A 26,088-nucleotide genomic window follows, 5' to 3' on the forward strand; every position below is an offset into this window, starting at 1 on the left:
TCCTCAAATTATAGATATTTGATAACACATTTGAATTTGTGTTCATCATCTTAGGTTTACAGCTGCCCCCCCCCCCCCCCAACATGCTTGACAGAACTGTACACAATATGAAAGCTGCAAATAGCTTTATAAAAAGGCTGAAGTGTATTTAGCACTGACTTCTCTGCAATATGGCTACAGGATTCAACAGTCTCACTAAGGATTAGAGATGCAGATTGGTTGGACCAGTTTGGGGGGGGAAAGGTTTATATTTTTTCTACTGTAACCATAAAGAGTTATTACCTACCAGACTCATTTGCCTGTATATCAGGGAGACATCCACAAGCATACATGGAGAATGGAATTTCTTAATGAAGGTCTAAAAGACAGAATGACTAAACTAAGTCATACTGCCTTTAGGGTTGGAAAACTTGCTGCTGAGTGTGGCTACAATGCTGTTATGTCTCAAGCCTAGTTATCTATCTCATATTATACAATGACTTGCCAATAATATTCAAAAAAGGAGCACGCTGATTGATCAGCCCAACCAGTGTGCCCACTGTAAATCTGAGAATATGCCAATGGAAAAAGGTTCTGTCACCTGGACTTTTTTCCATTGGTATATCCCATAAAATTTTTAATTTTCTTTCATTTTTTTTAAATAAATTTACAAAACTGAAGACTTCAAATGAATAAGGGGACAGCACAGAGAAAAACAGAAGGATAATCAGATACGTTGCGCAAAATTAAAGAAATATACCTGATTTTCCTTTTATTTTCTATCCCATCTCTCCCGAACATTAAAAGTCTCCCTTTCTCCATTGCTTCCTTTACACAGCACTGATATACTGTGCAAGGGTGGGAACACAAGTTCCATATACATGCACAGTACATCAGAAAAGCCCCAGGATACAGGAGAAAATGCTAAAGGGTACCACAGAGGTGTTTTACAAAGACTTTATTTAAGAAAAGTAAGGTTTTTTCGTAAATAATGTAATTGTATAACAGCAATAACTGACTCCATTGTGTGGTATATTGAAGATTTACCCACGGTTGGCTTTATTTAATCACTCGGGCTTCGCCTTCATGCTTAAACCACACCAACCATGAATAAATCTTCAGTATACCACACCAACATTGTCGGTTATTGCTGTAAAAGCTTGCATTTATCTTTGGCAGAAAAATACATTTTGTGTGTGCAAGTCACAGACTTTTCTGCAAGTCTGTGTAAGCAGTCTTTGCATAACAAATAAACAATTGAAGTTTAGTCCCAAATGCAAGATACTTAAAGCCTAAGTAGCCAGTCTAGCATTAGGGGTTATAACACAGTTGTGATACCAGAATGACTATAGAAACCTTGTTTCATAGTGTGAACTGCTTTAGTACTTTGGAGTCATGTAACAAAAGATATTGCAACAGGATAAGTAAACTAAAGCAATGAGTTGTATAGCCTCAGGATGTAGAGAATCATGTCATGGTGGTAGAAGTTACTCAGACGGTAGATTTAATAAAACAAATTGTGTAATACTTAGACTTAAGATTTTGTAAGGAAGAGTGGCAATGGCTGGCATCCATAAACCATCTCAAAGTTTTGTGCAAGATTTTGATAGTCTGATTTTCTTTTATACTCTGCTGGTACTCACTTAAATATTGTAAATGGTAATTTAAATTTACCAAAACACATAATGGAAAACAATTGATAGCAGCACAAAATGTAGAAGAATGTTTACTTCCTGTCTAGCAGATCAGGCATTGGTCTATGTTGTTAGCAAATTAACTGGAAAGTCCATCCTGTAGGATGTAGTCTGTATAAGTAAAGATGAAGTAGAAACACTTTAAGTTATGCTCTGCCCCAAAATGCTGACTAGTCTTGCAAAGTTAGAAAAATGACCACATAATTGTAGTTGGTCATTTTTTTCAACAGATAGCTCCCGTACTCAGCAATTGTTGTCCGTGCACTACTCAGTTGTTTGACCATAAGAAAGTAAAACAAAATATAATGGCTGCATAACATGTATCAAATGGCTTTATAAAAACACACAGGCATGGTTTTCTACTTCTTAGCACAAGAATCAGGTTCAAAGCCAAAAATAATAGGAAGACGAAGACCAAAATCAGAGAAAGATTCTAAATACTGCTCTTGTATAAAGCTACTAGTATAACATAGTGCAACATTAGCTTGCATTTTAATCTGAAAGATATGAAGTCTGAAATTCACTTAACTGTTATTAAATGCTGACTGCAGACCTCAAGAGATTGTCAGGAATCCACACATTTTATAAGAAAAAAAAATGACAGCCAAGAGGCATGTACACAGTCACCCCCCACCCCAAGCAAAGTACTCTCACAGCTCTCACCCTTTATTTGCAAGAATGATGTACTTTTGAAAACCATACATTTTACAAGATGCGGACCCAAAACTGTCCACCTCTTAAACCCAGAATTTGTGACAAATCCATAAACATGAACAAGTTAGAGACACCTTATATTAATCTTATTAACTTGAAAATTGATGGAATAACAAAAAATGTGAATTAATATTTATTTTCTGAAGTAAAAGAAGTCTATAGCTCCAGTGACTTGTCATTATTATGTGTAATCCACCACCTTTCCTACCGAGATTACCAGTTTTAGGAGGGACACAGCTCGATTTTCAGTCAAAATCAGGGACTTCTCTGAAAATCAGACATGACTGAGAGATAGGAATAGACCAAAAATATGAAGCAAAATCATGGAGGAATAGGTGAACAATTGAGAGGTGTGCAGTGTGTGATTACTGTGCTGCAGCCACACAATGTATAGCTCTCAGTAAAAAAAACACATTTTTTTTGAGGAAAAGAGCAAAACTGAGGTGAAATTGGAGACAGTTGTGAGCTACATTTTCATCCAGTCACCCTTCAAAGTTGTTTAATAATATTTGGTTGCCTGCCAGTTTGGATAAATTTGAAGAAAAATGTACCTCTCTCTCCAGTAGCTATATGCGCAACCAGTGTCTGTCCCTTCACTGTTTAACATTTACAGGATTTTCTGTTCTTGCAAGGGACAGAAAGCCTGAGAATTGATTGGTTAAGATTACTAACTCAGTGCAATTAAAATATCATCTCTCCCCTACGGTGTTTTCAAAATTAGCTCGATGGACCATTTTTCTTTTTTATTTTATCTTTTTAAGCAGTAGGAGCCCTTCATTTGTTATATATATTACGGTAAAATTCTGGGCACTTTTACATTGCCAGCTACTGTCCATCCTGTTTGGTATATACTGGCAACATTATGTACTTGTTTACTCTCATCAGGTTTCTTTTTTCAACGTTAAAATGTTGTATATGGTTACAATGTAAAACTGCTTGATGGCTCACTTTCCATTTTAATGAATATTTACTATATTTCAGTAGTGCAGCTTAATTTTATCTGCCGAACTAACAGAATGAACACAAAAACATAAGCTGTTAATAGAATGCATCTTCCTTGTTGCTTACTTGATAAGCAATCAAAATGTGAATTTTTGGCGTCCCTCTTCTTACGTATGGTCTCTCTTTTTTTGGTAAAACTTATACTACCATGATGTTCTTCATGTTTCACTGTTGCAGTCATCACTTGTGGGTTATCCCTGTTGTGGTAGCCCTCGGCCGACCTGAATACCAGAGTCAATGTTTTTCTGTGTCGGCTGCAGTCGCCTGTAGTCTGACGTCAGGTCGTCAGTGCTATAAAGCAAGGCAACCGACATCATTACATCAGTCTTTCTTGCCGTGAAGCCCGTAGCAGAAGCAGTTCACACGAGTGCCGGTCAGTCGCTACCAGAGTTTGAATTTTAGCTGAAAATGTGTAAAGCTAAGTACCCCATTGGGGGCCCTTTTTTCTTGCACTAACCGATGTCCGAAAAAGTTGACAATTGTCTCGCCTGTGGAAAGCAGATTCCACACCGTGATTTCCATTCTTAGTGCATCACTTGTTGAGGCCCAGACCATGACATACCCTGTTGCCAGTTCTGTGCCCTCTTTAATGCGAGAACCATTCGCCATAGACCTCTTATTGTAGACAGTTATTTTCTTGTTCCGTCTTCACATTCTGATGTGGCATCTGTCAGCCAACAATCTATGGGCATTCCGAAAAAACACAGAGATAGATACAGACCACACAAGGCTAAGCCTTCTGATGACTCTACCGCTAAGCAGGTAGTCAGTTCTCCAGAATTCAGTGAGGTGCTTATGCATCCCCCCAAAGTCCAATTCGATATCTATGCAGGCCTATACTGAGACCCTTTCGGAGTCTGGCATGCTGCAGAAATCTTCTTAGTCTTCCTAGCCTTTAGCTGTCTCTGCCTCGGTTGGGTTCGGAGCCGAGACCCAGGCACCGGCTTCCAAGGAGGCCTTTTGCACTACTGAATTTAGACAAAAAATGACATCTTCTCATCCGACTACCGATTCTCTCAGGCCAAGAAGCCAGGCCACTCCTAGAAAATCTGCTTCTAGCCACCATCTTGCTCCTGCTCCACCACACAAGCACAATTGCTTAAAATGGCAGATCTCATCTCCCTTATCAGGGGGGGGGAACAACCTCTCCTTGATCATGTCAAGTCTACACTTCATTGAAGCACCCCCTGGATAAGGAACACTTGTTTGGAGTAAAAGCAGAAGAGGTGCTTAAAAAGATAGAAGACAAAGTAAACTCTGTTCAAACAGTAAAAGAGTTCTTTCAGGTTCAACCTTCCAGGTTCAGCAGGAACTTTCCCTCTAAGCACTGGTCCTTCCCTGCACCTAGCAGACAGGGCCAAGGTAAGCCCCACAGGGACAGAGCATCCAGGCCCCTCTGCCAGGGCCAGCAGAAAAGCAAACAATGGACCACTTCCACCCCAAAGGCAGAGAGTTCTAAGCTATCCTTCTGTGGAAAAAACTTGCAATGACCCCCCCCCCCTCCCTTTACTCACCAAAAGCTAGGAGGAAGGCTGTCCGCCTTCAAAGAAAATTGGCTTTCTGTAACAAAGGACCAATGGGTCTTAAAGATCATTTTTCAGGGATACAAATTCTCCTTCAGCGAACTCCCAATTTCAAGAGGGTACCCAGACTTACCTCCAAATCAGTGGGCAGAGGCATATTGAAAAAGGTCCAAACTCTCATATCCCAGGGGGCAGTAGAACCTGTCCCCTCAGATCAAACAGGCAAAGATTTTTATTCCAGACTATTCCTTGTTCCCAGAAAAAAAGGGCACTTGGTGCCACATCCTGGATCTATCCATTTTGAACACCTCCCTGGTGAGCCCCAGATTCAGAATGCTAACTTTGCAGCAGCTGCTGCCTATGCTGACAAAACATGCCTGGCTAGTGACCCTAGACCTAAAAGATGCCTACTTACACATCCCTATAAGGGAATCCTGCAGGAAATTCCTGCGCTTCAGAGCAGGATCACAACACTTTCAGTTCTCTACGCTGCCCTTTGGCTTATCTACTGCACCCAGAGTATTCACCAAATGCTTATCCCCGGACCTAGCATTTTACAGACAGAGAAATATACAGATTTACCCTTACCTGGACAACTGCTTCATTCAGGCAGAGTGCAAAGAAAAGCTGCTCCAGGATCTTCTCTTTGTCAAATCCCTCATAACTTCCCTAGGGTTCACCATCAACGAGAAGAAATCAAAGCAAACTCCCACCAGGAAGATCATTTTCTTGGGAGTTCTGCTAGACACAGCATCCTAAATGGCCTTCCTATCCCCAGAAAAGCAGAGCTTCCTGCCTCTCTAATTTACCCAGCTGGCTTCCAGAAGTCACCTCACTGTGAGGAAGCTCCTGCAAGCCCTGGGGTATATGGCATCTTGCATCCTTCTAATTCCTGTGGCCAAGCTTCACGTGAGAAAACTTCAGTGGTATCTAAAGAACCTTTGGTGTCAGCACTCTGTTTCTAGAGACCTCTCTCCCTCTGATCCCATGTAGAAGGGCTGAGTTCCTCCGGTGGGCAGAGGCCTGTGCCAAGAACAAGGGTCTTTCCTTCATCCTCCACCCTACCAGCCAGACCATCACCACCGATGCCTCAGACATTGCTTGGTCACTCACCTAGCAGGCAGGTGCACCCAAGGTCTTTGGGACGCCCAGTACCTTCCCTTACACAGCAATCAGAAAGAAGTGGTGGTAGTACAAAAGGCTTTGACATCCTTCAAACCCCATCTCAGGCCGGGGGTTCGCCTTATAAAAACAGACAACACCACAGTAATGTGGTATATCAGCAAATGGGGGGGGGGGCCCAATCTTACCCTCTGTGCAGACTAGCCATGAACCTGTGGCTGACAGCCGCCTCCATGGGTCTGCACCTAATTGCCCAATACCTACCAGGGGTCAACAACACCCTGGCAGACCACCTAAACAGAAACTTACTGGACCCCCACGAATGGCAGCTCCACAGAGAAATCTTTCTGCAAATCACTCAGGAGTGGGGGACTCCGGAGCTGGATCTCTTTGCTTCGCACCTCAACCACCAGCTTCAGAAGTTCTGTACCAGGGAGCATCACCTCCTAGCGTGGAAGGTGGATGCCTTGACCTTTCCCCTGGAACTCCCTCTTTGTGTACGCATTTCCTCCTCTGCCTCTTATTCCCATGGTACTGATCAAAATAAGGGAGGAGAGACCAAAGGCCATCCTCATTGCCCCAGATTGGCCTAGACAACATTGGTACCCCTTACTGCGCAGCCTGACCTTACAGCCCCCCAAGCAGCTTCCCCTGATCTCAGAACTCTTGACCCAAGTGTGGGGTGGGGATACTGCACCCAGACTTGCAGACTCTCAATCTTTCAGCATGGCTTATACGTTAAAAGCTAACAAGGAGTCCCCGTTAATTAAACAGGTCCTAGACATCGTCACAGAGTCCAGAAGGCCCAGCATCAGAAAATCATACGCAGGGAAATGGAAAAGATTCTGCTCCTGGAGCCAGTTCAGAGGGGCCAGTACCTCACATCCTTCCATCACTCTTATCTTTGATTACCTAGCAGAGTTACTCAAAAGTGGCCTCTCCTTCTCTTCTATTAAAATCCATGCTTGTCAGCTTTCCCCCAGGAGCAGAGGGGAAGCCCATTTCCAAGCGGATATCACACTGTATCCATTTCTGCTACAGACTACATGGGTAGTCTGTAGCAGAAATGGATACAGTGTGATATACTAAGTCTAGTCATACCCTTTTCACTAGGGCAGCCTCCACTTCCACAGCCTTCCTCAGAGGAGTCCCCACCAGGGACAACTTGGAAGCTGCCACCTGGACCTCTGTCCATACCTTTACAAAGCATTACCACCTACCTCTTTTTTCTAAGTCTAGGGCAGGGTTTGCCTCTGCAGTTCTGGACCCCTCTCCTCAGTTTTGGGAATCCTCTCACAGGTGATGACTGCAACAGTGAAACACGAAGAACATAGTACAGTTGTGTGCACTTACCATAAATGTAGATGTTCGAATATATTCACTGTTGCAGTCCTGGTTTCCCTCCCTCCATCCCCTTTATATCTTCTCCCCCTAGGGTGACATAAGCTTCCCACGGTGGCTTTTAGCCACCAGGACCACTTTACCTTATTTCCTTGTGCTTCTGATGGGTTAGGGCAAGAAAAACTGATGTAATGATGTCGGCTGCCTTGCTTTATAGCGCTGACGACCTGACGTCAGACTACAGGTGACTGCAACTGATGAAGAAAAACATTGACTCTGGTATTCAGGCTGGCCATGGGCTACCACCGCAGGGATAACCCACAGGTGATGACTGCAACAGTGAATATACTCTAACATCTACATTTATGGTAAGTGTACACAACTGTACTTTATATATTGAGTTCTAGAAAACAAAGTGGTTTAATATTTAAATTGCAAAATTGTGATCATTGACTTTTTCTTGCAGAGGTAGTCTGTCAGTATCATACTTGAGTTCTCATTTATGCTATGATTAGTTGCTCACTGATTAAATTTTCTGTCTTTTTTCTTTCTTTTAAACAGGAGAATGCAGATACCCTTGCATATGAAGTAAGTCTAGCAGTGTACCAGATGGCTGGAGGAATAGGAGAAAAACCAAACCCCCACATTGAAAACATGTTTAATGTGACTGCATTCACAAAGGAAAAGACTGCTATTGTGTACCCTTAGTAATTTCAAATTAACAGCCAGAGATTAAATCATTATTTGCTTTTAAAATAGGTGTACCAATAGACTTGTACAAAGTAAAATAATTTTGCTGTTACTGGAGTATAATATTTTCAGCAGTACCTTAACATATGTGGTACACTTATGTAATACCGAAATGTTGAGTATGTTTTACCAGACCAGACAGAATCACAGTGGTTCATAACTAAGCGTGTTATTTTATTTATTTTTTTTTTGTTTTGTTTTAATTTTGGGCTGGTTGCCAGAGACATGTTGGAAATCTAAAGAAGGATCACCAGTTTCACACACTATACATGACAAATGTACTAAACACATTACCATTTCCTAACTCTTTAATGCTGTAATAAATTGTTTCTACTTTCAGTACTTTTATCACAGTTGGTCAGTCTTTGGGGAGGTTCACTGTACTAGTAGTAAATCAGAGGGTTTACTTATCAATGAGGATGCGCTGGTCCTGATATTTTGCAGTGGTTGTCTTCCTACACTGCAAAGGCTAATGCGCGCCTCATGCCAACTGAACTGCTGATGTGTGGTAATGTGAGGTTCTCATAAAGGTAGCACTGGCACTGTGTCTACAATAGTTCTTGCTGTTTCAAACATTTGAGTCTGTCAGCTGCATTGTGTATTTGAGTGTATTATCTGGTTACTAGGTCTCCATAACAGCTGTTGTTTCTTTGATAATTTATCAGATTATTTAGACATCTTAATTATTGTGTCCTTTTCAGGTTTTCATCTGGAGGGCATGTTATCCTTTCAGAAAATATTAACAAGTGCTCTAGTAGGTTAACCTACTGTTGGCTGAGCTACCCGTGGCCATCCAACTCATGCTTCACGTTGCTTTATCAAGTAGTGCAAACAGTTGGCCAGCAGCCATTTTATTGCATGGCAACAGTAGGCATAGGAGGTACCAAACACAAGGAGTAGCCACTCTATAATGTGGTACTGTGACCTTTAAAGCATTTCAGAGAGTTATGATGCATGCATAGCTTGGCACCATCAGCTGAGTCATTGTTATTTTAGGACAACCAGTTGGAAATGTTGTGTGCATGCTGCAGATCACCTTCTAATGTGCAGAAGCACTGCAAAGTCCTACCTTGAAGGAATACATTTAATACAGGACTTGTAATAATTGTAGCTACAGCACTAGTGCCACAGTGGGATGTAGCTTGTGGTATGGCTATTTGCACAAAGGAGTGAAAGTGTTAGGAATTGTGCACCTCCCCCATCCTATATTGTGGGCCAGCAGGTACATACATTTGCAGGATATTGTGTATGTGTCCATCCAGACATATGTAGATCAGTAAATACCTCTCACTCTCTAGTGCTAACGCCACAGTGGCACTTTGTTAGTTGGTCCATTAGCAAAATGTACTGCATATATTACCACTTCCTACCTAGTGAAGGAAGTAAATCCCTTGACATGGCTTAGGTGATTCAAGTGTGAACAGGAGATGGGTGCTTGGTGTAGATGCTCTGGGGGAACATGGACTACAGAGGCATAGATGGCATGCTTTTCCAAGCAGAGGGAATGTGGATTTGGAGGCTGTCACCCCCTACCATGGTACAGCCTATCTTCAGGGAGCTGTTCCACAGTGTGTGAACACTGCAAGGAATGTGAGTCACTGTACATTGTGCATGGCCAGCGCACATATCAGTAAGTTGGATCTCAATGAACCATAGTAGAACTGCTCTTGTGGTAGAGAAATACCCCAAAAGGATGAATGTTCACCTTTTTGGTCTAGACAATAACAGCTTTGAGTGTGAACATTTTGAAGTTTAATAATCCATCAGATTTAGTCGGGGAATGCTTTATCTTCTTTGACAGTAATAAAGTTAAAAATAAATAATATTTAAGTCATCTGAACTGAAGGAAAAGGAAAAATAAAAGTAAATTTCCAACAGGCTGGCTGAAGAATGGGGTTCACCTTTGATGGCTTCCACTTCTGAGTCACAAATCTGGTCATTTAGATTGTGAAAAGAGTTACCAATGTCCATTCCTATTTCTTACAAAGTTAGATAACTCAAATATTGGTAACATTCTCAAAGCTGCATAAATTTGTCTTCCATGTTAAAAGTGGAGATTATTACACACACACACACACACACACACACACACACACACACACACACACACACACACACACACACACACACACACACACACACAGAGCCCTATGTTGTTGAGGGATTTGACATTTGTATCACATGTCAATACCTTCAAATTATCAGTCTCTGTAACATTTTGCATGTCAACCCTTTGATTATAAAATTTCTGCAAGAGTACCTTGTCACTTGTGTAGAGAAGAATATTTAGAGTCCGTAAAGCTCTTGGAAGAGAATTAACATTAAGAGAGAAGTGGCTGTAACACCGAGCTTTGTGGTACACTGGAGGGAGTCATAAATGGTGTAATTGTTAAATTCTTAACAGCCGCAGTATATTAACAGCAAACATTTCTGTTATTTCATTGCCTGTACTTGTTTCTCAATGCAATGTAAAAATGTATGAATGACTAATATTCTGATGTTATGTGATCCTATCTCGCCTACATTCTGTACTGATGGGTTCGGAGCCGATCCTCGGCTCCGACTCGGCACGCTATACTATAGAACGAAGTCTCTTATTGGCTGAGCTATCCTACATCCCAGGATGCACCACCACTGCTTCCCCAGATCTCGTTTGCCGCTTTACAGCAAAGACGTGGTCTCGGACTTGGCTGAGCTAAGTTATTATTTCTTCTAAAATTTCTGTCAGAAATTTTTGATTAATCTACCCAAAAGCTGTTTTAACAGCTATCGTTGTTGTGTGACTGGTTATTAGAGTATTTTTGTGGTGAATTTGTCTTTGTTTTGAGGGAAGGATCCCATTTAAGTTAGAGGGGCCTTGCCCTCGCGCGTGAGTGAATTTAGTGTGAGTCTTGTTGTAGTGTTAGTTGGTCAAGTATCCCGTTTCTACTAGAGGGGTCTTGTCCTTACTAATTTTCTTCACAAAATTTTTGGAAAACGTTTCTCTTTTGTGGTAGTGTTTGGCTGTCAGTATGTCGAAAGAGCACAGACCATCTGAGTTCAAGAAATGCTCTAAATGCAGCTACAAAATGTCCATAACGGACGATCACTCATTGTGTGTGTATTGTTTAGGCCCTAAACATCTTCAGGAGTCATGCAGCGTTTGTCACGCTTTTTCCTCCCGAGTCCTCCAAGAGAGGAAAAACAAATTAATTTTAAAAGGGCTTATTACACCTTCTTTTGAGGAGGCTTCATCTTCTTCCTCTTCTCCTTCGAAGAAAAAGAAATCATCGGCTCCGACCAGCCCATCGGAACCGGCCACAAAGAAATCTCGGCAGGCTTCTCCATCGGCTCCACGGACTTCGGAGCCGAGGGCGGAACGGTCTGCCTTGATGCCTCCAGCCTCGACTCCTCTGGCTTCGGAGCCGACGGCTAGAGCTTCGAGAGGCGGGTCACCTTCATCGGCTCCTCTGCCTTCGGAGCCGATGAGAGTCACCCGCTCAGACTCTTCCCCTTCGCCAAGTCCTCTTCGCCCGAGGGAAATTGCATTGGTTGTGGAGTCTCCCTCGGCACCGATATTTATCGAGACGATTCGGAGCCGGTCCCCCAGTCCTTCGGAACCGGTGGAGAAGTCGACTTGAACTCATTCGATCTCTTCTCAGTCTTCGAGGATGTCGGATTCGGACATCGACAGGATACTTCAAAGGCTATTTCAGTCTCCTGTCTTTCAAAGTTGGTTTCGGCTCCAGCCCAGTCGGCTCCGGAGCCGATTGCCCACCCTGTTATTGTAGTTCCTCCTCCAACAGCCTCGGCACCGTTGGAGCCGGTGCTGGTGGAGCCGATGGAGGGTTTTGGGTCGGCTCCGACCCTTACTCTAACCCCGACCTTTGGATCGGAGTTCGGTACTCGGACCTCCTCGGTCGGCCCCGGGGGTGACGCTTTGGAACCGATGTTTTCGGTTCCAAGCCTCCCTCTCGGTGCGTCGGCTGCAGGAGTGCCATCTACTGTTGTGGCCTCGGGGGTCGGACCTTCCCAGGACTCTGGGGGTCCGGCCTTCAGGGCCATGAGGAGTGCTTTGGCCAAATCTTCTTTGGCTACCTCCACCGTCTCTCCGGCACCTTCCCTTGGCATAGAGACTGCCTCCTTTGTTGTCCCCCTGTCTCAAGACAGTGGAGCCCTGGGGCCTGAGGTCACACCCATCGGTAGTTCCCCCCTTCCTGGAGGTCCTTCCGAGGTGTCTTCGGAGGAACCTCCAAGGAAGAGACAGTGCAAGAGGAAGCACGTCGACTCCCCTGACGAGTCTTTCACCCAGGACACCGACCTCGATGATGCGGAGGGGTCCCCCAAGTCGTCCTCGGATGATGTCTCCTTTGCGGACATCTTAGAAATCCTGAAGCAACGAGGCGACTGGCAGTCCAAACCCCCTTCTGCTGAGGAGTCAGTATTCCTCAAGGCCTTCGGGGCTCAGCCCTCCGCCTCCTGGGTGTCTCCGCCCTTCGATGAGCTTCTAGATTTGATCTCTCGAAGGGCGTGGGAGCACCCGGATTCTGTGGAACCGGTGCAAGCTCGCCCCAATAAATTTCTTTCAGCCCCCCCCCGAAAAGGAATTTCTCTCCAAAGGTGTGGCTGTAGATGCCCTGGTGGTGGCATCTGCTACCCAACAAGATGTGGCAGAGGCGTCTACGTCCGTCCATCCTCCTAATAAAGAGTCCAGGAGCATGGATCGGTATGGGAAGCGCACCCTTACTTCAGCAGCCTTTACTTTAAGGTCTCTGAATTATCTGACGCACTTCACCAGACTTCAGAGGGATCTGGTCAAGGAACTTTCAGATACCCTCTCTGGTAACCTACCTGAGCAGTTGGCCCAGACAGTTAGCTCTCAGCTGGCTACCTTATCATCATTATCAAACTCGTCCATGAGGCTCATTTTGTATGCAGCCGAGGGGGCGAGTAGAGCGGCGGGAACAGGTGTTGCTCTACGGAGACGAGCCTGGCTCCGCCTGTGTCACTTTGCGGAAGCCTTCAAGTCTTCCTTTGCTGACGCTCTCTTCGATGGGTCCTCTCTGTTTGGACCCAAGGTGAAGGACACCTTAACCCGCTGTGAACAAGAGGGTAAGACCTTGACTGCCGTAGGGGCACGGTTTTCCACTCCCTTCAGGCCTTATCCCAAGGCTAGAAGAGGGGGGAAAATGTGGTTCCGTAAATCTCAAAAGGCTTACTCCTCACAGCAGGGCGATCCCCCTTCTAGAGGCAGAGGAGGGGGAAATTTTTCAGGAAGACGTCGTCCCAGAGGCGGCGGAGGCCCCCGCAACACTGGAGACCGCGAGTCCTTTCGTGGCTCTTCAACCTTCCAGCATCCCTGAAGGATTTATCCCGAAAACAGGAACCAATACAGGGTCCAAAACTTAGAATCTCACCAGTCAGCTCAAACACAATGCAATGCAAACAAATCAAGGCACCAGTTGTTAAAGATGAAGCAAAAAACGATTTATTCAGTCCAAGACTAAGCGCTTTCACCAGTCCACCTGGTTTCATCAGAGTCATGCTCATACACTAAAACCTAACCCATTATATACATACCCTAATCCCACAACTTAATTACTTAATTGGTTAATTGCATACACACTTAATCATTTATACAAAATTTGTACAAAAACCACAAATATATGTATGTTATTATATATTGTTGTTACTTACATTTAAAATTGCAAACAAGTGTCATACAACTTGTAATACAGAACTATAGGTGTGTCAGTCATATTTACTATGAAAAACATAAATTTATAATATATAATACTATGTTTAAACATTTCTTTCATATCCTACTTGCCCTATATTTTAATTGAGGTTTTAAAGAGACATACTCATTTAGACCTGGAAACTTTGTGGCATTTAACCTAATCTGCCATTCCATTTCCAATAATGCTACTTTGTTGTCTGTATCACCATTATAAAAAGGCATCATTCTGTCCACGATGAAGAATATGAATTTGCTGAAGTTACTACAATGTTTACTGTGTACATATAAAGCATTATGCTCATCATGTTTTATAATACTTCTCTTGTGCTCACCTACCCTTTCTCTAAGTTTACGAGTAGTCATGCCTATATAATAAGCCTCGCATGACATACAGGTTGCTATGTATACACAATTTTTTGTGTTACAGTTACACAAACCTGGACAAGATATAGTACGTTGATATCCCTTTACACAAATATATGCTCCTTCTGCTATAAATCTACAACTACTACATCTTCCACATTTACTCATATATGATCTCTTGTACATCTTAATTTCTTTTTCTAGTATATTTTTTATGTTGTTACCTCTACTAAACACTATATTTGGTCTTTCACCTAATATTAACCTATTTTGTGTACCTATACATAAATCCCATATACTCTTAATACTGTCACCTAATTCCTTTGCTTTATCGTTGTATCTCAGGACAAAATTAAGTTCACCTTTCTCCATACTTGTGTTAGTTACCACCTCCAACTGTTGTGTATTGTTTGTGCTACCTCTGAGTATTGGAAAATAAACAGTTTTCCTTTTCTTGTATATTTCTTTTTTGATCTTTATCAGTAAGGCCTGAGGATATCCTCTCTCAAGGAATAACCCTATTAAGTTATACATTTCTTTTCTGAATATTTGTTCGTCACTTACTAGTTTAGATAGACGAACCATCTGTCCCTTTACCACCCCCTTCCTTTGATGAAGGGGGTGGCAACTAGTAAAATGTAACATAGAGTTGGAGTAACTTGGCTTTCGATATATGTTACTCATCAATTTACCATCATTTTTCTCTAAAGAAATATCCAAATAATTTATACAGGTTTCTTTCCATGTATAGGTAAACTTAAAAAATTCAGTGGAATTGTTTAAATAGGTCATAAATTCATTTACATTATCTTCACCACCCTTCCAAATTATTAGTACATCGTCCAAAAATCTATTGTATAACAGAATTCTATCCATATATTTTGAAGGAAAGATGGTGCAGCTTTCCCATGCAAGTAACACCAGATTGGCATATACCGGGGCGCATCTCGCCCCCATTGCCACTCCTTTAATCTGATGGTAAATTTCCCCTTCAAATGTTAAATAATTGTTAGTCAATATCAGTTCCATAAGTTCATAACAGATGCTTATTTTATCCTTATTAAAGCTCTGACTGTTCATTAAGCTTTTATAAAATAGTTCCAAACCTTCCTTGTGTGGAATTGTTGGAAAAAGATTTACCACATCAATGGTTAAGAAACTATATGTGTTTGTATCAATTTCATAAATTCCTTTAAGCCTTTCTAAACAGTGCCAAGAGTCTTTTAGTATATGTGGAGCATCTTTCAAGGCTTCTTTACAAAAATGGTCCACAAAGGCTGCCATGGGTTCTGTTTTAGAACCCCTTGCCGATACTATAGGCCTAAATTCTAACTGGTCAGTACCCTTGTGGACCTTCGGTATACCAAATATCTTAGCCATTCTTGGAAACTTGACACTTAAATAATCAAATTCATCTTCATTAATAGAACCCTGATATAAGGCATCAGCCAATCTCATGTCTATCTTGATATGTGCCCTGTTTACTTCATGTAATGATGCCATTATATAAGTATCTTCATCTATTAACATTTTCATAATGTGCCCATTATAGTCCATTTTACTCATGACAACCATGCCGCCCCCCCTTATCAGGACGCATGCATCTATACTCATTATTTATTGTTAATTCATGTAATATTTTTCTTTCATTTTCATTCAAGTTATCTTGAGTTTGACTATGTTGTGAACATATTCTCCTATAGTCCCTTTCTACCATCTGTTCAAATATACTAATTTCTTTGTTGTAGGGTGGCATAAATGTACTTTTTCTCTTTAATGTATCTGTACCTGTCTCAATATCTGTATTCCCCCTCATAGATCCTAGAGTAGAGAAGTATAGCCTCAAATTCAGTTTTCTCATGTACAATTTCAAGTTAGTGAGTACCTGTGTTATATCAAGTTTAAAATTTGGGATAAAATGTATCCCTTTACTAAATAAATCAAAATAAGTCTGATCAATTACCAAACCAGTATAATTATATATTGTGTATCCTTTGTTCCTCAAAATTTCATGTTTCAAATTGAGTTCAAATCCTGCCATTTCATTATACGGAACCACCCTTTGCCCACTTCCATTTCCTAAAGTATTTTCTATTAATGTGTGTACATTCATACTATCAAAATCTTCATTGTACACCATTGTCTCGTCTATTAATGGAATCGCATTCTGATTTATGCCACTATAAGTTTCATTCATTCTTGTACTGCTCTCCCCAACTTGCATAACAAGTGTATGTGTACAAATGATGTCCTGAGCATTCAAAACATTTTCTTGAAAATTGTTACTATTAATACTTTCGTTTGTAGCATTACTGTATCCTGTAGTATTCAAACATTCATTATCATTTTTAGTGCTTTCAGCATATTCAACGTGCAATTCATCAATTGTTGACACATTAAAACCAAGTTCAAAACAAATATAAAAATTCTCATCATTATCATTTGAAATCAATATTGTTGCATCCTGTTCCTCTTGGAATAAAATTGTTGGAACTCTCTGGTTTGTGGCCTCTTGTTGAGAAGCCTCTCTGACCTGCGCGGAAAGTTCTGCGCCTCTAAAAAAACTTCTTCCTCATCCCCTGAATTGGGCACATCAAACGATGCCCTAGCATCCTCATTGTAGAGTGTCCCCACAGTCTCTGTTCTCTTAAAGTTATTTCTGTAGTTGTTTTTACCAGGGGGATATGCGGTTTTGTTACTGTATTCCGCAGTGTCTCTAGTCAATTTTTTCTGTTTTACCACTCTACTCTGGTTTACAAAGAGCTCAATGTTCCTAACTATTTTTTCAAATCTATTTTTATGTTCAGTCCTGAAGGATTGCCCAACTGTGCAGCTCCGGAGCCAGTCGGGGGTCGTTTTTCGAAGCACCTAAAGGCCTGGGAGGGTATCACTCAGGACCGATGGGTGCTCCGAATCATCGCCGGAGGTTACACCATCCCCTTTTCTCAACCCCCCCCCACCATCCCGGAAAATCCCGGGCCCACCACCCAGTCAACGGGATCTCGCAGCCATCGAAATTTCAAAGCTGCTTCAAAAAGGAGTCATCCAACCGGTCCCCGAAGGCCAGACCGGATTAGGGACTTACTCAAGATTCTTTTTGGTGCCAAAAAAGACCGGGGACTTGAGGCCCATTTTGGATCTCAGCAAATTAAACCGATCTGTCAAGAAGTCCAAGTTCTGGATGGTCACCTTACAATCCATTCTCCCGCTGCTGGAGAAGGGTGTTTGGATGTGCTCCATAGATCTCAAGGACACCTATTATCACATCCTGATAGATCAGGCGTCCAGGAGACACTTGCGCTTCAGCCTGGGAGACAGTCATTTCCAGTTCCATGCACTGCCCTTTGGTCTCACCACAGCCCCCAGGGTGTTCACCAAATGTTTGGCGGTGGTGACTGCTCACCTGAGAAGTCTAGGATTCCAGGTGTTTCCATACCTAGACGACTGGCTCCTAACTGCCACATCCAGGCGTCTACTCTTGCAAAACCTAGCAGCCACTATATCTCTAGGCAACTCCCTAGGAATCACCTTCAATTGGGCAAAGTCTGTGTTGCTGCCATCTCAGCGCATACGGTTCATCGGAGTACAGATAGACTCAAAGCAAATGCGGGTCTATCTTCCTACGGAGAGGATAGAAACATTACAGTCTCAAGTTCGAGCCTTGCTCCTCAAACGCAGAGCCCCAACCAGGATGGTCCTACAACTGTTAGGTTCCATGTCGGCCACCGTTCTCCTAGTCCCCTTGGCAAGGTTACATATGAGGATTCTCCAGTGGCTCCTGTCAGTCCAGTGGTCTTATAAGGATCTCCCTCTCAGTCACCTCATTCTGATCACAGAGACGTGCAAACAGGACCTTCGTTGGTGGCTTCTTTCCTCCAATCTGGATCAGGGGCGACCCTTCGTTCCACCACCTCCAGTGGCCACATTGACTATGGACGCCTCCCAGACGGGGTGGGGGGGACATTACCTGGGCAGGTCAGTCCAAGACAAGTGGCACTCAGACGAGAGTCTCCTCCACATCAACATACTGGAAATGAGGGCGGTGCTTCTATCACTGCAAGCACTACACAGTTACCTCCCCCAGGGCTTGATTGCCATTCAGTCCGACAACATGTTAGTAGTCTGGTACCTGAACAAGCAGGGAGGGACCAGATCCTACCCCCTTTGCAGAGAGGCCATGAAGGTATGGGATTGGGCGATTGCAACCAAATGTTCTCTGGTAGCAATACACATTCCAGGGAGATCCAATGTGATAGCCGACAGACTGAGCAGAACTGTTCTCTCCCCTCATGAGTGGTCTCTGAACGACAGAGTGGCAACTCAGATTTTCAGAAGATGGGGAACTCCTTGTTGCGACCTATTCGCAACCCCCCTCAATACGAAATGCCAACAGTTCTTCTCTCTCACCCCAGTTCCGGGGGAGATTTCCAAGGACGCCCTAGTCCAAGCTTGGCCCACCGGCCTACTGTACACCTTTCCACCAGTTCCCCTTCTTCCCAAGGTGATCCAGAAGGCTATTCGGTTGGAGAGCAAGATGATTTTAATTGCCCCATACTGGCCTCGTCAAGTCTGGTTTCCCTTTCTTCGGCAATATGCACTGGACGGTCCATTGTTCTTGGACCAAGTTCCGGACCTCTTGACCCATTAGTCGGGACTGCATCACCAGTCCCTCCACTCGTTGAAGCTAACAGCTTGGCTCCTCCTCTTCCGACCTTAGTCAGGAACCATGCTTTGGATCCAGAAGTCATACATATCTTGTCCTCGGCCCACAAGAATTCTACTAAGAAAATGTATAACAGCAAATGGAAGAGATTTGCTATTTGGGCCCAACTCCGGGGATTAGATCCCATAACTGTCCCATCAGAAGTCCTGAAGTTTTTAGCTTCTCTGTTCAATCAAGGTTCTTCGGTCTCTACCATTAAGGTTCAATTGGCAGCTATTTCCAATTTTCATGAGAGCATAGAACCACCTTTGATGAGCAACAAGTTGTGTAAAGCCTTCATGAAAGGTGCTGGGCTGCTTCGGCCCCCGATATCTCATCCCGCTCCACCGTGGGACCTTAATGTTGTGTTATATGCTTTGACCTCTTCCCCCTTCAAACCGGCAGCAACTTGTGACTTGAAATTTCTTTCTTGGAAGACTGCTTTCTTAGTTGCAATTACATCAGCCAGAAAAGTTTCGGAACTTCAAGCCCTATGTGTCAAACCACCATACCTGGTTTTTCACAAGGATAGAGTATCCCTCAGACCGAATCCATCCTTTGTTCCCAAGGTTTGTTCTAGTTTTTGTCTGCAACAGTCATTGGAACTTCCAGTTTTCTTCCCAAAGTACTCAGATAGAGCGGAATACATCTTTCACACCTTAGATGTTCATAGGCAATTGCGCTTCTATTTGGATAGGACACACCAAACACGGAAAACAGATCAGTTGTTTGTGTCCTTTTCGGACAATAAATTGGGCAAAGCCGTCACGAAAGTCAGTATTGCCAAGTGGATCAGAGACTGTATCAGTCATACTTACTTCATTTCTAATAAAGAGCTTACATCTACTGTGAAAGCTCATTCTACCAGGGCTATGGCTACTTCGGCAGCTTTTCATTGTAAGCTTGCCATTAGTGACACTTGTGCTGTGGCTACGTGGTCTTCTCCTCACACATTCATTTCTCATTACAAATTGGACGTGGCATCTTGGGGGCGAGCTTCCTTCGGTTCCACAGTTCTCAGGAGTGTTTTCCAGTGAGCCACCCAGGAATCAGGTGCTAGGGACGCTGTCCCATCAGTACAGAATGTAGGCGAGATAGGATCACATAACATCTTTTAGTTATGTACTTACCATAACTTTAGATGTTTGGGATCCATCTCGCCTACATTCCTAATAACCCACCCTCCTTCCCCCTGCCTTGGAGATCAGAAGAGACCGGACGGTTCGAGTTCAGCCATTTCATCTTGAAACACCTGGCAATGTTATATCAACAGTCTATGTGTGTGTGCATGTGTGCGGACAAACAAGATCTGGGGAAGCAGTGGTGGTGCATCCTGGAATGTAGGATAGCTCAGCCAATAAGAGACTTCGTTCTATAGTATAGCGTGCCAAGTCGGAGCCGAGGATTGGCTCCGAACCCATCAGTACAGAATGTAGGCGAGATGGATCCCAAACATCTAAAGTTATGGTAAGTACATAACTAAAAGTTTTATGGTATTGTATGTTTGTAAGTTATGATTTTTTTGTTTCTTCTTGGTTATGCCTGCAGTTGGTCAGTTTTAATCACTGCATTAACCCAGTAAACAAATATAAATAAATTATGTTGGGTAAGTAGTAGTTCAACATCTTAAGAACATAAGAAAGAAAACATTGTGGTCTTTGCGCTGAGTTAGTAAAAAGTTAGCAATAGGTCATGGTTAACTGTTTCAAATATCCTCTATATGTTTAAAAAGATTGCTCATCTTAGTGGTTATTTTCCATATTTTTTGAGTTGTTAGAGATTGAAATGGATGTTGAAATGGATGTCTGCATGCTAGATTTAGGATGGAAGCCATGTTGTTTATCTGATTACAAAGTGAATTTGTGTATATATTCAAGTAATATAATTGCTCATAAACCATGTTTGCTAGAGTTTTAGCTACAGGATAGATGTTGGCAATGGGTCTGTAATCAGATTCTGGGTGTGGAATCATTTGAGACTGTGAATCTAGGAAGAAGAGGCATACTAGATGAGCACAAGGTTTGTGTGCAGGTAGTGAAAAATGAGGATAAAATTTGTAGTCAACATCTAAAAAGTTTGTATTTTTTTGATAACACTTTAAACTAGAATGGATGGTAAATAAGTACTTTGACGTGAGGCACGTCTTTGTCATGGTTAGTAAAATGTATATTAGAAGGCATGGACAGGTTTGATAAAGTAATGTTTATGGCTTTGAGTGTGGCGGAAGATAAGCTACATGCTGATTTCGATCTAAAGATCTTTTTAAGAGAGAATGGATTTTGTTGTTGCATGTGACTACTTTACTTTCTGTTATTATGGCCATAATTTGTTGTTGGATGGCATTCATGAGTTATACTGTTGAGATATAAACTGTGGGAATAAACAACTTAGTGTGAACACCTAGAGATACCTGTATTGTCATCCATTTGCAAGTTTAAAATTGATTAAAAGTCAGGAATGTACATAATTTGTTTGTGATCCATAGTTTGAAAAGACCTGTGCTAGGTTTGATTTGGGATTAAGTGGCTCGGAAAATATGTGAAAGAAGTAACAGATTGCTAAGAGTAGTAGTACAGTTAAAGTTCAGAATGTGATTGGTGAAAAAAGAAATGGAAAAGGCACAGTGAGTAATAAGTGCTGAATAAAAATAATAGTTGAGTCACTTTAAGAGAGAGATAGGTGAAGTGTAAATTTGTGGGTACTGATACAAAGTCATAAATGTATAGAGAGAGAGCTGGGGAACTGAGGATGGGAAGGGATTAAAACATTTTACATTTCCTGTTTAGCAGGAGTCAATCAATCTGCACACACACTGAAAAAGGACAGCTTCGGGCAAAAGAGGTAAGTTATTTAAAAAGCTTACTCTTTCTCTGTTCAAACCAGTTTTTACAGTAGAGTTACACTCTTTTTTTTTTTTTTTTCTGGAAAATTCATACCAGTCACATAAGCAAGAATAATTTCAGAATTGCAAGTCTTATCTGTCCAGTCCCCTTACTTCCACAGAAAGTGTCACCAGAGGATAAACTCATCTTTCTCACTTAAAGTAGCCACTGAGGTAACCTCAATCAGTTGTTGCACTGCATGGAAGTCTATTGAAAACTCCCATCTGTGAACATGAAAAAATCTGTCAGGAAAAATTCCCAGGTGTTCAACAAACACATTGCCTTACTGGCATATGAGTAGTGGTGCCCTGCTACCATCCCTCTGGCAGCCTACCAGAGCTCCGAGCCTCTCTCGCTGCATGTCTGTGGGTGTGAAGGACCAATCACCTAGCAGGACCAAGACTGTACTTCAAACCCACAGACAGGACCCTTTCAGTTTTCTACTGCCAAAGTAAGAGAAGACTCTCTTGAAAGACCGTTTCTCTCTCTGATTTACTTCAGCTACTGAGGTCCGATAAGAAATGCTTTTTGGGTTTTATTTTGTCTCTTTGCCTTTTTCAGTGCTAGTGCTTGAGTTGTGTATTCTGCTGATTTGTTTGATTTTCTTCTCTTTTGGTAAAATAACTCCTAAAGGAGTTTTGCATACGAGACATCCTTCCAAGCAAATTCTTCCTTTGTGGTATCTCAACTATGTTCTTGAAATATCGGCCTTACCAACTTTCAAACCGGCAGCGTAAACTGATCTCAAGTTTTTAAAGCAGAAAACTATTTTGCTTATTTGTCTGACATCTGCAAGGTGAGCTTCTAAACTGCAGGCTCTTATAGTGGGGCAAACCTACCTGATTTTCTTCAGGATAGGGTTGTCCTGTTCACTAATCTTTCTTTTATGAAGAAAGTGATCTTACAATTCACTCTGTTAATCTCACTGTATTCTTTTTAGAACCTAATAATAAGGGAGAGGAGATATTTCATACCTTGCATCTGCAGTTCAGGTACTACCTTGACAGAAGAAAATCCTTTAGGAAGTCCTTTTTTCCTTCACAGAGGCAAAGAGAAGTCAGCCTGTCTCCAAGTAAACAATTGCACACTGGTTGGGTTGTCCGTAGTATTGTTTTTTATTACACCCAGTGTAGCAAGGTGAATCCAGGGAAGATAAATGTCCATTCCACGAGGGCTTTTTCCCCTTCAGTGGTGTATTGGAAAGGAATGGACTCTAAGTGTATTTTAGTGGCAACAACTTGCTCCTCTGTCCATACATTTAAAAGCACTACAAGCTGGATTCCTTTTCTAAATCCAGAGCTGGCTTCTCTAGATCCATTCTCCAGGGGCCATTGGACCTTTATCCTTCCTCCTCCCTGACTGGGTAAGCTTTGGGAGTCCATCCATATGCCAGTAAGGCAGTGTGTTTGTTGAACATGGTATAGTTGTGTAAATCTACTTACTTGTAACAGCAGTTGCTTGTGGAACACACTGCGTTACTGGCAGTACCCTCCCACTATTCCCCCTTTTTGTTAGTTGTATGGGTTTTATTATTGGAGTTGCTGGTGAGTTTTATTCAACAGTTTTATTTGTGTGTGTGTGTGTGTGTGTGTGTGTGTGTGTGTGTGTGTGTGTGTGTGTGTGTGTGTGTGTGTGTGTGTGTGTGTGATTTCAGGCCAAACGGTTTCTTAGAAGCGTCCTTCACGTTACACCTCCCAGGAAGCCTGTCCCTACTTCCTGGGACCTTAATTTTGTTTTAAAAAAATCAACTGAGGTTCCTTTTGAGCCTGCTGATTCAGGTTTCTTACAGCATTGTTCTTGGAAGACTGTTCTACTTTTGGCTGTTACTTCTGCCAGACAAGTGTCTGAGCTAGAAGCCCTTATGGCTGTTCCTCCTCTTTTTAGTTTTCCTTAAGCACAGGGTGTCCCTTCGTATTAATCCGCCCAAGGTGATTAATGAGTTGTCTCTTAATCAGTCTGTCGATTTGCCCACTTTTTTTTCCCTTCATTGCAGTCTGCTAGTGAGAATGTTTTGCACACCTTGGATTTGCATAGACAACTCAGATATTATATGGCTAAGACTAAAGCATTTGATAAATCTGAACAGCTTTTTGTTTCTTTTCATCCTAGGTCTTTAAGTTTGGCCATTTCCAAGCAAACCATTTCTTCTTGGATATCTAAAGCCATTTCTTTTTGCTATTCTTTTCATGGGGAGAGCCTTCCTTCAGTTAAGGCTCATTCCACTGGAGCTGTGACTTCTTCTGGTGCTTTTTTCAAGGGTTTGGATACTAATTCTATTCTTGAGGCAGCAACCTGGACTTTTGTACATACTTTTACTAAGCACTATAAGTTGGATGTAATTTCTAGGGCCAGAACTTGTTTTGCCAGGGCTATTCTCCATGGATTCCTAGAGGGCTCTGCTGGCTCTTCCTCCTCCCATTCTTCTTCCTGAGCTTTTGCATTCTCCCTCATGTAATGAATACTGCAACAGTGAAATGGAAGGACATGGTACAGTTGTGTCCTTCGCTTCACTCTTGCAGTATTCGCTCCCTCTCGCCTCCCCTTGGGCCTTTTTTTTCTTCTTGTTACCTGTTTTTATCCTTGGACTGTCATTTCTAATGGGGCTTTTTCAGTTCTGAGGATGGTACATACAGACATCTTTGTGCCTTACACTGCGCATGGGGAACATACGTGTGACATACGGCATACCCTTTACAACCAAAAGGCTTTGGTATATTGGCCAGAAGTTGGGCTGCCCTTGGCAGAGGGTCCCTATTTTAAATAATACTGCAACAGTGAAGAGAAGGACATCTACTGTTATGGTAAGATTTTACACAACTGTACTTTTATTTACTTAAAATAATGATAGCTCTGAACAAGCAGATCCATTGTTGGTAACCTACCCAACCCTTTGTCCCTCTCTTCTTCTGATTTAGTCTAGAAATTTTTTACTACAGGCGGTTGTCTTCTTCATGCAACACATTATAGATATGGAGAAGAGTGACACTTTGATATGTTATGGAATGGGGAGGGATCAGAGTAGGTTGGGATAGTTTCTTGCCATACCTTCCAGATACTTGTTGAATTTAGTCTTACCGGTAATGAAGATGATCTTGCTCATCCAGATTTGTTGTTATGATAAGAACACTTTGTGTGTGTGTGTGTGTGTGTGTGTGTGTGTGTGTGTGTGTGTGTGTGTGTGTGTATATATTCATCGAAAGCACACCTTTTCGAAACTTAAAAGTCAGACTTGCATAAGCAAAACTGCAGTTTAATGAAACTGAACTTTCAAGAATTACAAATAACCAAATACCTGTCAGCTGATCTGGGATCTTGTACAGTGAGAATAAGGAAGTGTACCCTTTTCCCCACTGTAATGTGATCTCTGAGTTAGTATATATAATTAGCAGGAGTGCCCCCTGCAAAAGTGTGTTGGTACTATTTGTTGTAGTTATTTTTTATTTTAGGTTATTTCCTTACAAGATCCCGGATCGGCCAATAGGTATTAGGTTATTTGTAATCTGCAAAAGTGCGGTTTCATTAAACTCACTTTCACTTAAGTAAGTTTGGCTTTTTCAGTTCTGAAGAAGTATACTTTCAATCAAAACCCTGTCACCCACACTGTCATTTGAAGTGTGGACATGTGGAGATGGATGAGAGAGCATTTGTCTTGTGTGAGTTAGGCCCACCCTGTGAGATAACTTGTGATGACTGCCCTTGGCAAGATGCAGAGAAAGAGGGAGACAATGCTGTCTGGGCCAAAAGGGAGTCACCAGCAAGATTTTGGGTACACCCTGTTTTATCCTGAACAAGACTTACAGAATGAGAGGAAGGAAGGAGAGGGAAGGCATAAAGAAACATCCCCTTCCAAGAAAAAGAGAGGGGGTTCACCTACCAGGCCAGAGGACATGGGACTCTGGCAGAAAATAGAGGAAGTTGTCTGTTCAGAGGGGAGGCAAATTGATACATTTGAGGAGTACCCAGCTAGTGGACAATGTCCAGAAACGTACCTGTAAAGCATCCACTCATGGGATAGTGCTATGGATCTGCTCAGAGAATCTGAAAGCAGTAGAACCAGCAGATGAATTTGCATTCAGACTGACAATTGAAGATGGCATTTGGACTGACGGTAAAGAAACTCTGATAATGGTATGTCTGGATGTCACCTTTATGCCCTGTGCCATGCCCAGGGAGCATACATTTGAAGTACATCATATCCTTTACAACCAAAAGGATTTGGTATATTGGCAGGACATTGGGCTGCCCTTGGCAGGGTATCCCTGTTGTAAAGAGTACTGCAACAGTGATATGGAAGGAC

General features: G+C 42.3%; 1 protein-coding gene across 3 annotated transcripts in view; it reads left to right on the forward strand.

Annotated features, from left to right (window-relative positions):
- PGM3 (phosphoglucomutase 3) overlaps window positions 1-8,464 on the forward strand; it is a 444,220-nt gene extending 435,756 nt beyond the window's left edge. For all 3 annotated transcript variants that reach the window (XM_044066154.1, XM_044066153.1, XM_044066155.1), the window contains one exon: window positions 7,937-8,464. In XM_044066154.1, the coding sequence (XP_043922089.1) occupies window positions 7,937-8,083 (147 nt within the window). In that variant the 3' untranslated portion in view covers window positions 8,084-8,464. The remainder of the gene's footprint in view (window positions 1-7,936) is intronic.
- Window positions 8,465-26,088: the final 17,624 nt, after the last annotated feature.

The sequence above is a fragment of the Protopterus annectens genome, chromosome 1.part0 (assembly GCF_019279795.1).
Source record: "Protopterus annectens isolate FY-2018-M chromosome 1.part0, PAN1.0, whole genome shotgun sequence".
Lineage (NCBI taxonomy): Eukaryota > Metazoa > Chordata > Ceratodontiformes > Protopteridae > Protopterus > Protopterus annectens.